Source organism: Gambusia affinis, linkage group LG10 (assembly GCF_019740435.1).
Source record: "Gambusia affinis linkage group LG10, SWU_Gaff_1.0, whole genome shotgun sequence".
Classification (NCBI taxonomy): Eukaryota; Metazoa; Chordata; class Actinopteri; order Cyprinodontiformes; family Poeciliidae; genus Gambusia; species Gambusia affinis.
The window spans coordinates 27,970,851-27,984,283 of NC_057877.1; the positions used below are offsets into that span (position 1 = coordinate 27,970,851).

General features: G+C 45.5%; 1 protein-coding gene across 1 annotated transcript; it reads left to right on the top strand.

The window, feature by feature from the left end:
* Positions 1 to 1,030: 1,030 nt before the first annotated feature.
* Positions 1,031 to 2,357, top strand: LOC122838340 (eukaryotic initiation factor 4A-I-like). The gene has a single exon (XM_044128913.1). It carries the CDS (start codon positions 1,031 to 1,033, stop codon positions 2,243 to 2,245), a length of 1,215 nt encoding a protein of 404 aa, XP_043984848.1. The 3' UTR covers positions 2,246 to 2,357.
* Positions 2,358 to 13,433: the final 11,076 nt, after the last annotated feature.

Below are 13,433 nucleotides of genomic sequence, written 5' to 3' on the forward strand. Positions count from 1 at the left end.
AACCAATATATCAACTAATTTGTCACATTATGTATGTTTTCAGCCTTATTTTAGATATTAACACTTGGTGTGGTAGGGCGGTATTCCAAAAGCCTGGTTCAACAAATCCAATCTCTCAATCATATCACGGTTAATTCTGATTTGGTTTTCAATTCTAGCAGCTAATCTCCTTAAATCCAGTCAGTTTTGAGTATCTAAACCAGGGGTGTCCAAAGGGTGGCCGGGGCCCATTTGTGGCACCTTGGACTGACTTTGGGCGGCCTCCAACTGCAATTCAAAAATTATACAGTTTTGGTCCGTAGATGCAGATGGAAACTGAAATAGTTTTTCCCAACATAATTTTCTTACACAGAAAATTGTAAAGTACAAATCCTGTTTTTACAAGTGAAAATAAATTTATTCAACTGAGCCAAAAAAGAAACTGAAATCTACATGGCTTTCTTTTCATACAGCAAACATGCAAAATTAAAGTAGTAGTGAGCAGTAAATTGTGGCAAATATTTTTGAGAGTAATTTTCTAGAGAAAGCAATTAAATTTGATAGAAAACAATCTAATATTTAGATTAATATCAAAAGTTTTCTAAAAAAAACGTTTTGAATTTTTGAATTGTATTTTTGCAGTGTATTGCCGTTGTATGTTTACGCATACATTAAAGTAGTAAAAAGTCTCAAGTAATAAGTAACGGATCAAATTATCAATCATTTAGTATTTAAAAATGACATTGGACGAACCAAAATATAAAATTAGGTGGAAATTTGGGTATTTTAAGGACCAAAATGACAATAATTCATATAAATAATAAAATTTGGGCAAAAGAAAAATTTTACAAATCAGTTTTGTCATTAAAAAACTTATGAAATCTCAACAGAAACTGCAGGTGTGTGTCTGTCTGGTGAATTCTTGGTTAAAACAAATTTATTTTTATTCAGCAGGAAGAAACTCCAGAAATTTTACTCACAAGTAATAAAAATACTCAAGTAAAAGTACAAAAGTATAGTATAGTAAAAATACTCCGCTTTTTTTGGAAATATGTCGGCTGACTATGAAAACAGGGATATTGGCCCAGAGGGCATGGAGCCAGATGGCATCATCGAGAGCAACCGGAACCAGATCGTGGACAGTTTCGATGAGATGAACTTGCGCGAAGCTCTGCTCAGGGGAATTTATGCCTATGGTTTTGAGAAGCCATCTGCTATTCAGCAAAGGGCTATTATCCCTTGTATCAAGGGTTATGATGTGATTGCTCAGGCCCAGTCTGGCACTGGGAAGACTGCCACCTTTGCCATTTCCATTCTCCAGCAGATTGATGTGGAGATGAAAGCCACCCAGGCGCTGGTTCTGGCTCCTACCAGGGAGCTGGCACAGCAGATTCAGAAAGTGGTGCTAGCCCTGGGTGACTACATGGGAGCCAGTTGCTACGCCTGCATTGGAGGCACCAACATCCGCAGTGAGGTCCAGAAGCTGCAGGCTGAAGCCCCCCACATCGTGGTGGGAACCCCTGGGCGAGTCTTTGACATGCTGACTCGTAAAAATCTCTCGTCCAAAAACATCAAGATGTTTGTGCTTGATGAGGCCGATGAGATGCTGAGTCGAGGATTCAAGGACCAAATCTATGAGATCTTCCAGAAATTGTCCAGCAACATCCAGGTTGTCCTCCTGTCGGCCACAATGCCAGCTAATGTCTTGGACGTCACAAAGAAATTTATGCGGGAACCCATCCGGATCCTGGTGAAGAAGGAGGAGCTGACCCTGGAGGGCATTCGCCAGTTCTACATCAATGTGGAGAAAGAGGAGTGGAAGCTGGACACACTGTGCGACTTGTATGAAACCCTGACGATCACACAAGCAGTCATCTTCATCAACACCAGGAGGAAAGTAGACTGGCTGACTGAGAAGATGCATGCCAGAGACTTCACCGTCTCTGCTCTGCACGGCGACATGGACCAGAAGGAGAGAGACTTGATCATGAGGGAGTTTCGCTCTGGTTCCAGTAGAGTTCTGATCACCACTGACCTGCTGGCCAGAGGGATTGATGTTCAGCAGGTGTCCCTGGTTATCAACTATGACCTGCCAACCAACAGAGAAAACTACATTCACAGGATTGGTCGTGGCGGTCGCTTTGGCAGGAAAGGAGTAGCCATCAACATGGTGACCGAGGACGACAAACGAACCCTGAGGGATATTGAAACATTCTACAACACCACCGTGGAAGAGATGCCCATGAATGTGGCCGACCTCATCTAGCTTCACCATGCCCAACATCAACCCCAACCTGCTTATTTTAGAAGTGAAGTCCTGTTTTGCTATGTGATCGAAATTTTAAACTTCAATGAATTTCACTGATCTGTAATCCAAATATTTGAAAGTGTTTTTTTTTATTATTATTATTTTTTGCCTATTTGGAAGGATAGCTTACTGAACTGTTTCATCTGTTCACCATAGTTGTCATAGACCTTCATGCATCAGCTGAACTCTCCTTCAGATCAGATCTGCCTTCATCTGTAATACATTGATAAAAGCGATCTTTGGTTAAAAAAAAAAAAAAAAAAAAAAAAAAAAAAAATAATACTCCTACAAGTACATTTCCTCAAAAAAGTTACTCATGTAAATGTAATTGAGTAAATGTAACTGGTTACTAACTAACTCCGATTACCCACAACATTAAAGGACCAATTATGCAGAAACGTCTTCCTTATTAATTGTAAACAGTTGTAATTAATTGACCTGATCATTCAGCAGATATTAATCTCCAAGAAAACGTCTCACCAGCTGCTTAAATGAAGAATGAAGAATGGTTAGAACTTATTACTGTTTAAAAATGTGAACAATTACATAAGCTTTGGATTCAGTCCAACTTTTTTCTCACCAAATAGTTTTGTAACTAATAAACTCTGATTATTTCTGTTTTGGTGCCACATCTTAAAGTTGCGATACCAGAATCTGTATCTTTTTAGATCATCTTGATATTTCATGTGACAGATAAGAAAACAATCTGATGCTAAATGAAGTCAGTGTGAATAAGACAGAAACCTGTTTGACAACCTCACTGCAGATTTCCAGGAAAAGCTTTGCTTACAGAGTAATGGCATCTCTGAAGGAAAATCCTGGTACTTTGTACTACAATACCTGAGTCATAAAACTCAATCAGATAATCAACAGCATGTTTGAATTATTTGAACTTAGCAAATCGTATTTTTGAAAAATAAGCGGCAGTGGTTAGGGAGATCATCAATGGTTGGTTTTTGTGTTATTGAGTAAAACCAGTATCTGTGCTTGTTTGCTTTTGGTCACTTGAGTTTCTTTTTCTGAACATTTTCATTATTAACATTTAAAAATGTTTTGATGATTTAATGAGCTAACACTTTATTTTCTTTTACATGCTCTATATGTATCTACGGTGGTTATTTGGTTGATGTTATGGAAAATGAAAATACGCTACTTTACTTGAAACCAGCCAAGTATGTATTATTAACATGAGAAAAATATGTAAAATATAATGTAATAAAAGGCTTTTTAAATTTCCAGTCTTGAAATAATTACTTGTAATAATCCAGTTTATCCTGAATGGTGAATTTGTTGTTGTTTATTTTTACCTTACTTTATCCTTTCTCTTGTGACCTTACTCATTGTTTTTAGGATATTAGACAATAACAAAACACAGTAATGACACGCCACTGCCTTTTTATTGTTGTGGGTGGAGAAATCCACAAACATAATCAGGTGTGCCAATATGAGATTATGCTTCTGTGAAGAACTGTGTGAAGGACACACATTTTATTCACCATGGATGATAAAATCATTGTTTTCTTTTGCCTTCTTGGATTTATTCATGCAACTTCGGGAGAAGGTAGATATTCACAAATTCTATTTTTGTCATTGTTTGTGTTCTTCATATAACTTAAAATAATAAAAGAAAAAATAGGATTTATCAACCTTGAAAAAATGAAAAACATTTTCTTTAAAGTAGTTAAAGATTTTCTAAGAGTGAATATATTTATTGGGTTAATTTAAATTAGTAATGCCTGGTTTATAAAATTGTTGGTTGATTTTCCAAACTTGAGAGACGTGACGATAAAAAAATCTTAACCGATTTGAACGTGGGATTTATCATGTTGCAAACTGATTTTCACTCAGCAATGTTCAGATGTCAGACAGAAACTCTCACAAACGCCGTCGCCGTCCCAAACATGGCAGGCTGGAAAGAAGCAACGGCGAGAGTTTGTGAACTATATGATATTGTAAAAATGTTTATATCAATTTACACAACTGAAAACAGAACATTACCAGAGACAGGTAATTAAACACAAAAAACTATAAAATGTAAAGTTTGTGTAATACATCTGCCAGACAAAAAACGATGTGTACCAGGATTTCTGTATTTTGTCCTCAGTGTATTATAGATTCTTCTCTGTGTTTGGGTCACATTGCATTCTGATTGGTAACATGTCACAAATCACACACTAAGACATCAAGCCAAGAAAATTTAAATTGTTGAAAATATTTGCACTGGAGAAATCTAGGAGTCGGTCCAATTCTTCTCACCATGATACACAGAAGAACGATCTCATGAAACTGTTTTAAAAGTCATCAAAATAATCAGGAAGTTTTTTAAATGGTAAGACGAGAGAAATGGGGTGAAAAATCTAAATGAAAATCTTCCCATGTAAAATAGAAGCAAGATTATAAGTAAGGGGGGATAATATGTATATATATATATATAAAAAAATTCCCTTCTCACCCACCGCGGGTGGTGATTCTTCTTCCTCTTAGCTCGGGTCCTCTACCAGAGGCCTGGGAGCTTGAGGGTTCTGCGCAGTATCTTGGCTGTGCCTAGGACTGCACATTTCTGGACTGAGATGTCTGATGTTGTTCCTGGGATCTGTTGTAGCCACTGTTCCAGTTTGGGGGTGACTGCCCCGAGGGTCCTGATGACCACAGGCACCACTGTGGTCTTCACCTTCCAGGCCCTCTCCAGTTCCTCCCTTAGGCCCTGGTATTTCTCTAGTTTTTCATGCTCCTTTTTCCTGATGTTGCAGTCACTTGGTATTGCCACATCCACCACAACGGCTTTCCTCTGTTGTTTATCCACCACGACTATGTCTGGTTGGTTCGCCCTCACCATTTTGTCTGTCTGGATCTGGAAGTCCCACAGGATCTTAGCTCGGTCATTCTCCACTATCTTCGGGGGTGTTTCCCACTTTGATCTTGGGGGTTCCAGTCCATATTCTGCACAGATGTTTCTGTACACTATGCCTGCCACTTGGTTGTGTCGTTCCATGTATTCTTTCCCTGCCAGTATCTTGCACCCTGCTGTTATGTGTTGGACTGTCTCAGGGGCCTCCTTGCACAACCTACACCTTGGGTCTTGTCTGGTGTGGTAGATCTGGGCCTCAATTGCTCTGGTGTTTAGGGCCTGTTCCTGGGCGCCATGATGAGGGCCTCTGTGCTGTCCTTCAGTCCAGCTTTTTCCAGCCATTGGTAGGACTTTCTGATGTCAGCCACTTGGTTGTTGCGGTGGTACATCCCATGCAGGGCTTGTCCTCCCATGATGGTTCCTCCGGCACCTCAGGTTCTGTTCCCCATTGTTTGAGACATTCACTGAGCACATTGTCTGTTGAGGCTTTGTCCCTGATGTATCTATGGATCTTGGATGTCTCGTCTTGGATAGTGGTTCTCACACTCACTAGTCCTCTGCCTCCTTCTTTGCGGTTCGTGTAGAGTCTCAGTGTGCTGGATTTGGGGTGGAACCCTCCGTGCATTGTTAGTAGTTTCCGGGTCTTAACATCTGTGGCCTGTATCTCCTCCTTTGGCCAGCTAATTATTCCTGCAGGGTACCTGATTACTGGTAGGGCATAGCTGTTTATTGCACGGATCTTGTTCTTGCCATTGAGCTGGCTTCTCAGGACTTGTCTTATTCGTTGGAGGTATTTGGTTGTGGCTCTTTTTCTTGTGATCTCATCAAGGTTGCCATTTGCTTGTGATATTCCCAGGTATTTGTAACCTTCCTCTATGTCTGCTATTGTTCCTTCTGGGAGTGAGATCCCTTCTGTGCGGATGACCTTCCCTCTCTTTGTAACCATCCGACCACACTTCTCTAGTCCGAATGACATCCCAATGTCCGTGCTGTATATCCTGGTGGTGTGGATCAGTGAGTCTATGTCTCGCTCGCTCTTGGCATACAGCTTGATGTCATCCATGTAGAGGAGGTGGCTGATGTTGGCTCCATTCTTGAGTCGGTATCCGTAGCCAGTCTTGTTGATGATTTGGCTGAGGGGGTTCAGGCCTATGCAGAACAGTAGCGGGGACAGCGCATCTCCTTGGTATATGCCACATTTGATGGATACTTGTGCAAGTGGCTTGCAGTTGGCTTCAAGGGTGGTCTTCCACAGCCCCATTGAGTTTGCAATGAAGGTTCTCAAGGTTCTGTTGATGTTGTACATCTCTAAGCATTCGATGATCCAAGTGTGTGGCATTGAGTCATAGGCTTTCTTGTAATCAATCCAAGCCGTGCACAGGTTGGTGTGTCGGGTTTTGCAGTCTCTGGCAACTGTGTGGTCTACAAGGAGTTGGTGTTTGGCTCCTCTGCTATTCACCCCGATGCCCTTCTGTGTCGTGCTCATGTATTGAGCACGACAGATCATAGCCGCTATGATGCCTGACATGAGCTTCCAGGTTGTGGAGAGACAGGTTATTGGTCGGTAGTTAGATGGGACCGGGCCCTTTGTTGGATCCTTCTGGATCAGGATTGTGCGCCCTTCAGTTAACCATTCAGGGTGGTTCCCGTTCTGTAGCAGCTGGTTCATTTGGTCTGCCAGTCGCTCATGTAGGGCAGTCAGTTTCTTTAGCCAGTAGCCATGGATCTTGTCTGGCCCTGGTGCTGTCCAGTTCTTCATACCTGAGACTCTTTCTTGGACATCTGCCACAGTGATGGTTACCGGATTTTGCTCAGGGAGTTTGCTGTGGTCATCTCGTAGAGAGATCAGCCACTTTGCATTGCTGTTGTGGGACGCCTCCCTTTCCCATATGCTTTTCCAGTATTGTTCTGTCTCCAGCTTTGGTGGGTCTCCAGCCTTGTTATTCCCCTGCCACTGAGAGTACACTTTAGCTGGTTGGGTGGAGAAGAGCCTGTTAATCCTTCTGGATTCCTTCTCCCTTGTGTATCTCTTTAGGCGGCTGGCCAAGGCCTGGAGTCTCTGTTTGGCAGTTTCGAGTGCTTCAGGTATGTGCATCTGGCTGTACTTCTTGGGTATTGGTCTTTTTGTTGTTCCCTTATGGAGCTCTGATAGTTGGCTCACTTCCCTCCTTGTTGCCTTGATTTTACTCTCTAACCGTCTTTTCCATGGTGGGTATTTGTTATTGTCATTGTTATTCTTATAGCCAAGCAACTCAAGGATCACTGATGCTGCGTTGTAAATCAGCTCGTTGGTTTCTGTTATGGTATTGGTAGGGATTGTTCTCACTGCTGCATTCACATTCTCAATGAGACTTTCTGATGGTATTTCACTCAGCCGTTGTAATTGGCGCCGAGGAGGTCTGTCTGTCATTCCTGCCATGATTCTATTTCTCAGGTCTGTTGCAGCCTCGTTCAGCTCTGTTTCCATCATTGTGGCTGCATATTCCCTCTCTGGGCGGGGGCTTGTAGTTAAGCCCCGCCCTCTCTGACATCCAGGTTCCTCCTTTTCGCCAGAAGCGCTTTGTGTTGTACTCGTCAATCTCAAGCTGTGATAGTAGCTGCCGCTTTGCGGATGTTGGAACACTGAGCTACTAGCTGTTTAGCACTTAGTGTGGACTGGGGATGTCGAGTAACCATTCCTCCCTCAGTCTTTGCATATAGCCCCTCCGATCGGGGCTACTTGAGTAGTAACATTCCAACAGATCCAAGTTTTCATCTCTTGCCCATTTCCGCCTGCTGTCCCAGTAGCCCATTTATCATCAAGGTGCTCTGGTTCCCCAGCACCTGACGCAGACCTTGTTTGGCCGGGCGACGTCTGAGCCGGCATGTTTCCTTGCTTCTTTGTGTCTCTCATGTTATGAGGTAGGCTGTAGCTCGAAGGATCTTGCCTAAGGACCCAGACAGGATAGCGCCCTTTTTTCGGTTTCGACCTGGATTGAACCCGGTCGATCGGGTGAAAACCCCGCTGACTTATCTATTGAGCTATCCTGCCAGCTAATATATATATATGTATATATATATGTATATATATATATATGTATATATATATGTATATATATATATATGTATATATATATGTATATATATATGTATATATATATATATGTATATATATATATATATATATATATATATATATATATATATATATATATATATATATGGTGATTAAATGTAACAACTTGAAGTAACGACCATCAGCCACAACAGCTGCACCACCAACTACAACTGCAGCACCAACAACTTCTGCACCAACAACAACAACCACAGCCCCAATAGCTACAACTGCTGCACCACCAAATACAACCGCTGCACCACCAACTACAACTGCAGCACCACCAAATACAACCGCTGCACCACCAACTACAACTGCAGCACCAACAACTACAACCGCAGCACCAACAGCTACAACTGCTGCACCAACAACTGCTGCACCAACAACAGCCACCCCAACAACTACAACCGCTGCACCAACAACTGCAACTGCAGAACCAACAACGACAACTGCTGCACCACCAACTACAACTGCAGCACCAACAACTACTGCACCAACAACTACAACCGCAGCCCCAATAGCTACAACTGCTGCACCACCAAATACAACCGCTGCACCAACAGCTACAACTGCTGCACCAACAACTGCTGCACCAACAACAGCCACCCCAACAACTACAACCGCTGCACCAACAACTACAGCTGCAGCACCAACAACTACAACTGCTGCACCACCAACTACAACCGCTGCACCACCAACTACAACTGCAGCACCAACAACTGCTGCACCAACAACAGCCACCCCGACAACTACAACCGCTGCCCCAACAAATACAACGGCTGCACCAACAGCTACAACTGCAGCACCAACAACTACAAACGCAGCACCAACAGCTACAACTGCAGCACCAACAACTACAACCGCAGCACCAACAGCTACAACTGCTGCACCAACAACTGCTGCACCAATAACAGCAACCCCAACAACTACAACTGCTGTTCCAACAACTACAACTGCAGCACCAACAACAGCCACCCCAACAACTACAACCGCAGCACCAACAGCTACAATTGCAGCACCGCCAACTACAAACGCAGCACCAACAGCTACAACTGCTGCACCACCAACTACAACGGCAGCACCAACAACAGCCACCCCAACAACTACAACCGCTGCACCAACAACTACAACTGCAGCACCAACAACTACAACTGCAGCTTCAACAACTACAACCACAGCCCCAACAACTACAACTACAGCCCCAACAACTACAACTACAGGTTCAACAACTACAACCACAGCCCCAACAACTACAACTGCTGCACCACCAACTACAACGGCAGCACCAACAACTGCTGCACCAACAACAGCCACCCCAACAACTACAACCGCAGCACCAACAGCTACAACTGCTGCACCAACAACTGCTGCACCAACAACAGCCACCCCGACAACTACAACCGCTGCCCCAACAAATACAACTGCTGCACCACCAACTACAACCGCTGCACCACCAACTACAACTGCAGCACCAACAACTGCTGCACCAAAAACAGCCACCCCGACAACTACAACCGCTGCCCCAACAAATACAACGGCTGCACCAACAACTACAAACGCAGCACCAACAGCTACAACTGCTGCACCAGCAACTACTGGCGGCAGCACCAACAACTGCTGCACCAACAACAGCCACCCCAACAACTACAACCGCAGCACCAACAGCTACAACTGCAGCACCAACAACTACAAACGCAGCACCAACAGCTACAACTGCTGCACCAACTACTGGCGGCAGCACCAACAACTGCTGCACCAACAACAGCCACCCCAACAACTACAACCGCAGCACCAACAGCTACAACTGCAGCACCAACAACTACAAACGCAGCACCAACAGCTACAACTGCTGCACCACCAACTACAACGGCAGCACCAACAACTGCTGCACCAACAACAGCCACCCCAACAACTACAACCGCAGCACCAACAGCTACAACTGCAGCACCAACAACTACAAACGCAGCACCAACAGCTACAACTGCTGCACCAACAACTACAAACGCAGCACCAACAGCTACAACTGCTGCACCAACAACTACAACCGCAGCACCAACAACTACAACCAGCACCAATAGCTACAACTGCTGCACCACCAAATACAATGCACCAACAACTGCAACTGCAGAACCACCAACTACAACAGCAGCACCAACATCTACAACTGCAGCACCAACAACTACAACTGCAGCACCAACAACTACAACCGCAGCCCCAACAACTACAACTGCAGCACCAACAACTACAACTGCAGCACCAACAACTACAACCGCAGCCCCAACCAATACAACGGCTGCACCAACAGCTACAACTGCTGCACCACCAACAACAACGCCATCACCACCACCTGCTGCTCCTACAACAGCCACCCCAACAACTACAACCGCAGCACCAACAGCTACAACTGCTGCACTAACAACTGCTGCACCAACAACAGCCACCCCAACAACTACAACCGCTGCCCCAACAAATACAACGGCTGCACCAACAACTACAAACGCAGCACCAACAGCTACAACTGCTGCACCACCAACTACAACGGCAGCACCAACAACTGCTGCACCAACAACAGCCACCCCAACAACTACAACCGCAGCACCAACAGCTACAACTGCAGCACCAACAACTACAAACGCAGCACCAACAGCTACAACTGCTGCACCACCAACTACAACGGCAGCACCAACAACTGCTGCACCAACAACAGCCACCCCAACAACTACAACCGCAGCACCAACAGCTACAACTGCAGCACCAACAACTACAAACGCAGCACCAACAGCTACAACTGCTGCACCACCAACTACAACGGCAGCACCAACAACTGCTGCACCAACAACAGCCACCCCAACAACTACAACCGCAGCACCAACAGCTACAACTGCAGCACCAACAACTACAAACGCAGCACCAACAGCTACAACTGCTGCACCAACAACTACAACCGCAGCACCAACAGCTACAACTGCAGCACCAACAACTACAAACGCAGCACCAACAGCTACAACTGCTGCACCACCAACTACAACGGCAGCACCAACAACTGCTGCACCAACAACAGCCACCCCAACAACTACTAACCAAGCACCAACAGCTACAACTGCAGCACCAACAACTACAAACGCAGCACCAACAGCTACAACTGCTGCACCAACAACTACAAACGCAGCACCAACAGCTACAACTGCTGCACCAACAACTACAACCGCAGCACCAACAACTACAACCGCAGCACCAATAGCTACAACTGCTGCACCACCAAATACAACCGCTGCACCAACAACTGCAACTGCAGAACCACCAACTACAACTGCTGCACCACCAACTACAACTGCAGCACCAACAACTACAACTGCAGCACCAACAACTACAACCGCAGCCCCAACAACTACAACTGCAGCACCAACAACTACAACTGCAGCACCAACAACTACAACCGCAGCCCCAACCAATACAACGGCTGCACCAACAGCTACAACTGCTGCACCACCAACTACAACGGCAGCACCAACAACTGCTGCACCAACAACAGCCACCCCAACAACTACAACCGCAGCACCAACAGCTACAACTGCTGCACTAACAACTGCTGCACCAACAACAGCCACCCCAACAACTACAACCGCTGCCCCAACAAATACAACGGCTGCACCAACAACTACAAACGCAGCACCAACAGCTACAACTGCTGCACCACCAACTACAACGGCAGCACCAACAACTGCTGCACCAACAACAGCCACCCCAACAACTACAACCGCAGCACCAACAGCTACAACTGCAGCACCAACAACTACAAACGCAGCACCAACAGCTACAACTGCTGCACCACCAACTACAACGGCAGCACCAACAACTGCTGCACCAACAACAGCCACCCCAACAACTACAACCGCAGCACCAACAGCTACAACTGCAGCACCAACAACTACAAACGCAGCACCAACAGCTACAACTGCTGCACCACCAACTACAACGGCAGCACCAACAACTGCTGCACCAACAACAGCCACCCCAACAACTACAACCGCAGCACCAACAGCTACAACTGCAGCACCAACAACTACAAACGCAGCACCAACAGCTACAACTGCTGCACCAACAACTACAACCGCAGCACCAACAGCTACAACTGCAGCACCAACAACTACAAACGCAGCCCCAATAGCTACAACTGCTGCACCACCAAATACAACCGCTGCACCAACAACTGCAACTGCAGAACCACCAACTACAACTGCTGCACCACCAACTACAACTGCAGCACCAACAACTGCTGCACCAACAACAACCACCCCAACAACTACAACCGCTGCACCAACAACTACAACCGCAGCCCCAACAACTACAACTGCTGCACCACCAACTACAACTGCAGCACCAACAACTGCTGCACCAACAACAACCACCCCAACAACTACAACCGCAGCCCCAACAACTACAACTGCTGCACCACCAACTACAACCGCACCACCAACTACAACTGCAGCACCAACAACTACAACTGCAGCACCAACAACTACAACCGCAGCCCCAACAACTACAACTGCTGCACCACCAACTACAACCGCTGCACCACCAACTACAACTGCAGCACCAACAACTGCTGCACCAACAACAGCCACCCCAACAACTACAACCGCTGCCCCAACAACTACAGCTGTAGCACCAACAACTACAACTGCTGCACCACCAACTACAACCGCTGAACCACCAACTACAACTGCAGCACCACCAACTACAACTGCAGCACCAACAACTGCTGCACCAACAACAGCCACCCCAACAACTACAACCGCTGCCCCAACAACTACAGCTGTAGCACCAACAACTACAACTGCTGCACCACCAACTACAACCGCTGAACCACCAACTACAACTGCAGCACCAACAACTACAACCGCTGCACCAACAACTACAGCTGCAGCACCAATAACTACAACTGCAGCACCAACAACTACAAACGCAGCCCCAATAGCTACAACTGCTGCACCACCAAATACAACCGCTGCACCAACAACTGCAACTGCAGAACCACCAACTACAACTGCTGCACCACCAACTACAACTGCAGCACCAACAACTGCTGCACCACCAACTACAACCGCTGAACCACCAACTACAACTGCAGCACCAACAACTACAACCGCTGCACCAACAACTACAGCTGCAGCACCAATAACTACAACTGCAGCACCAACAAC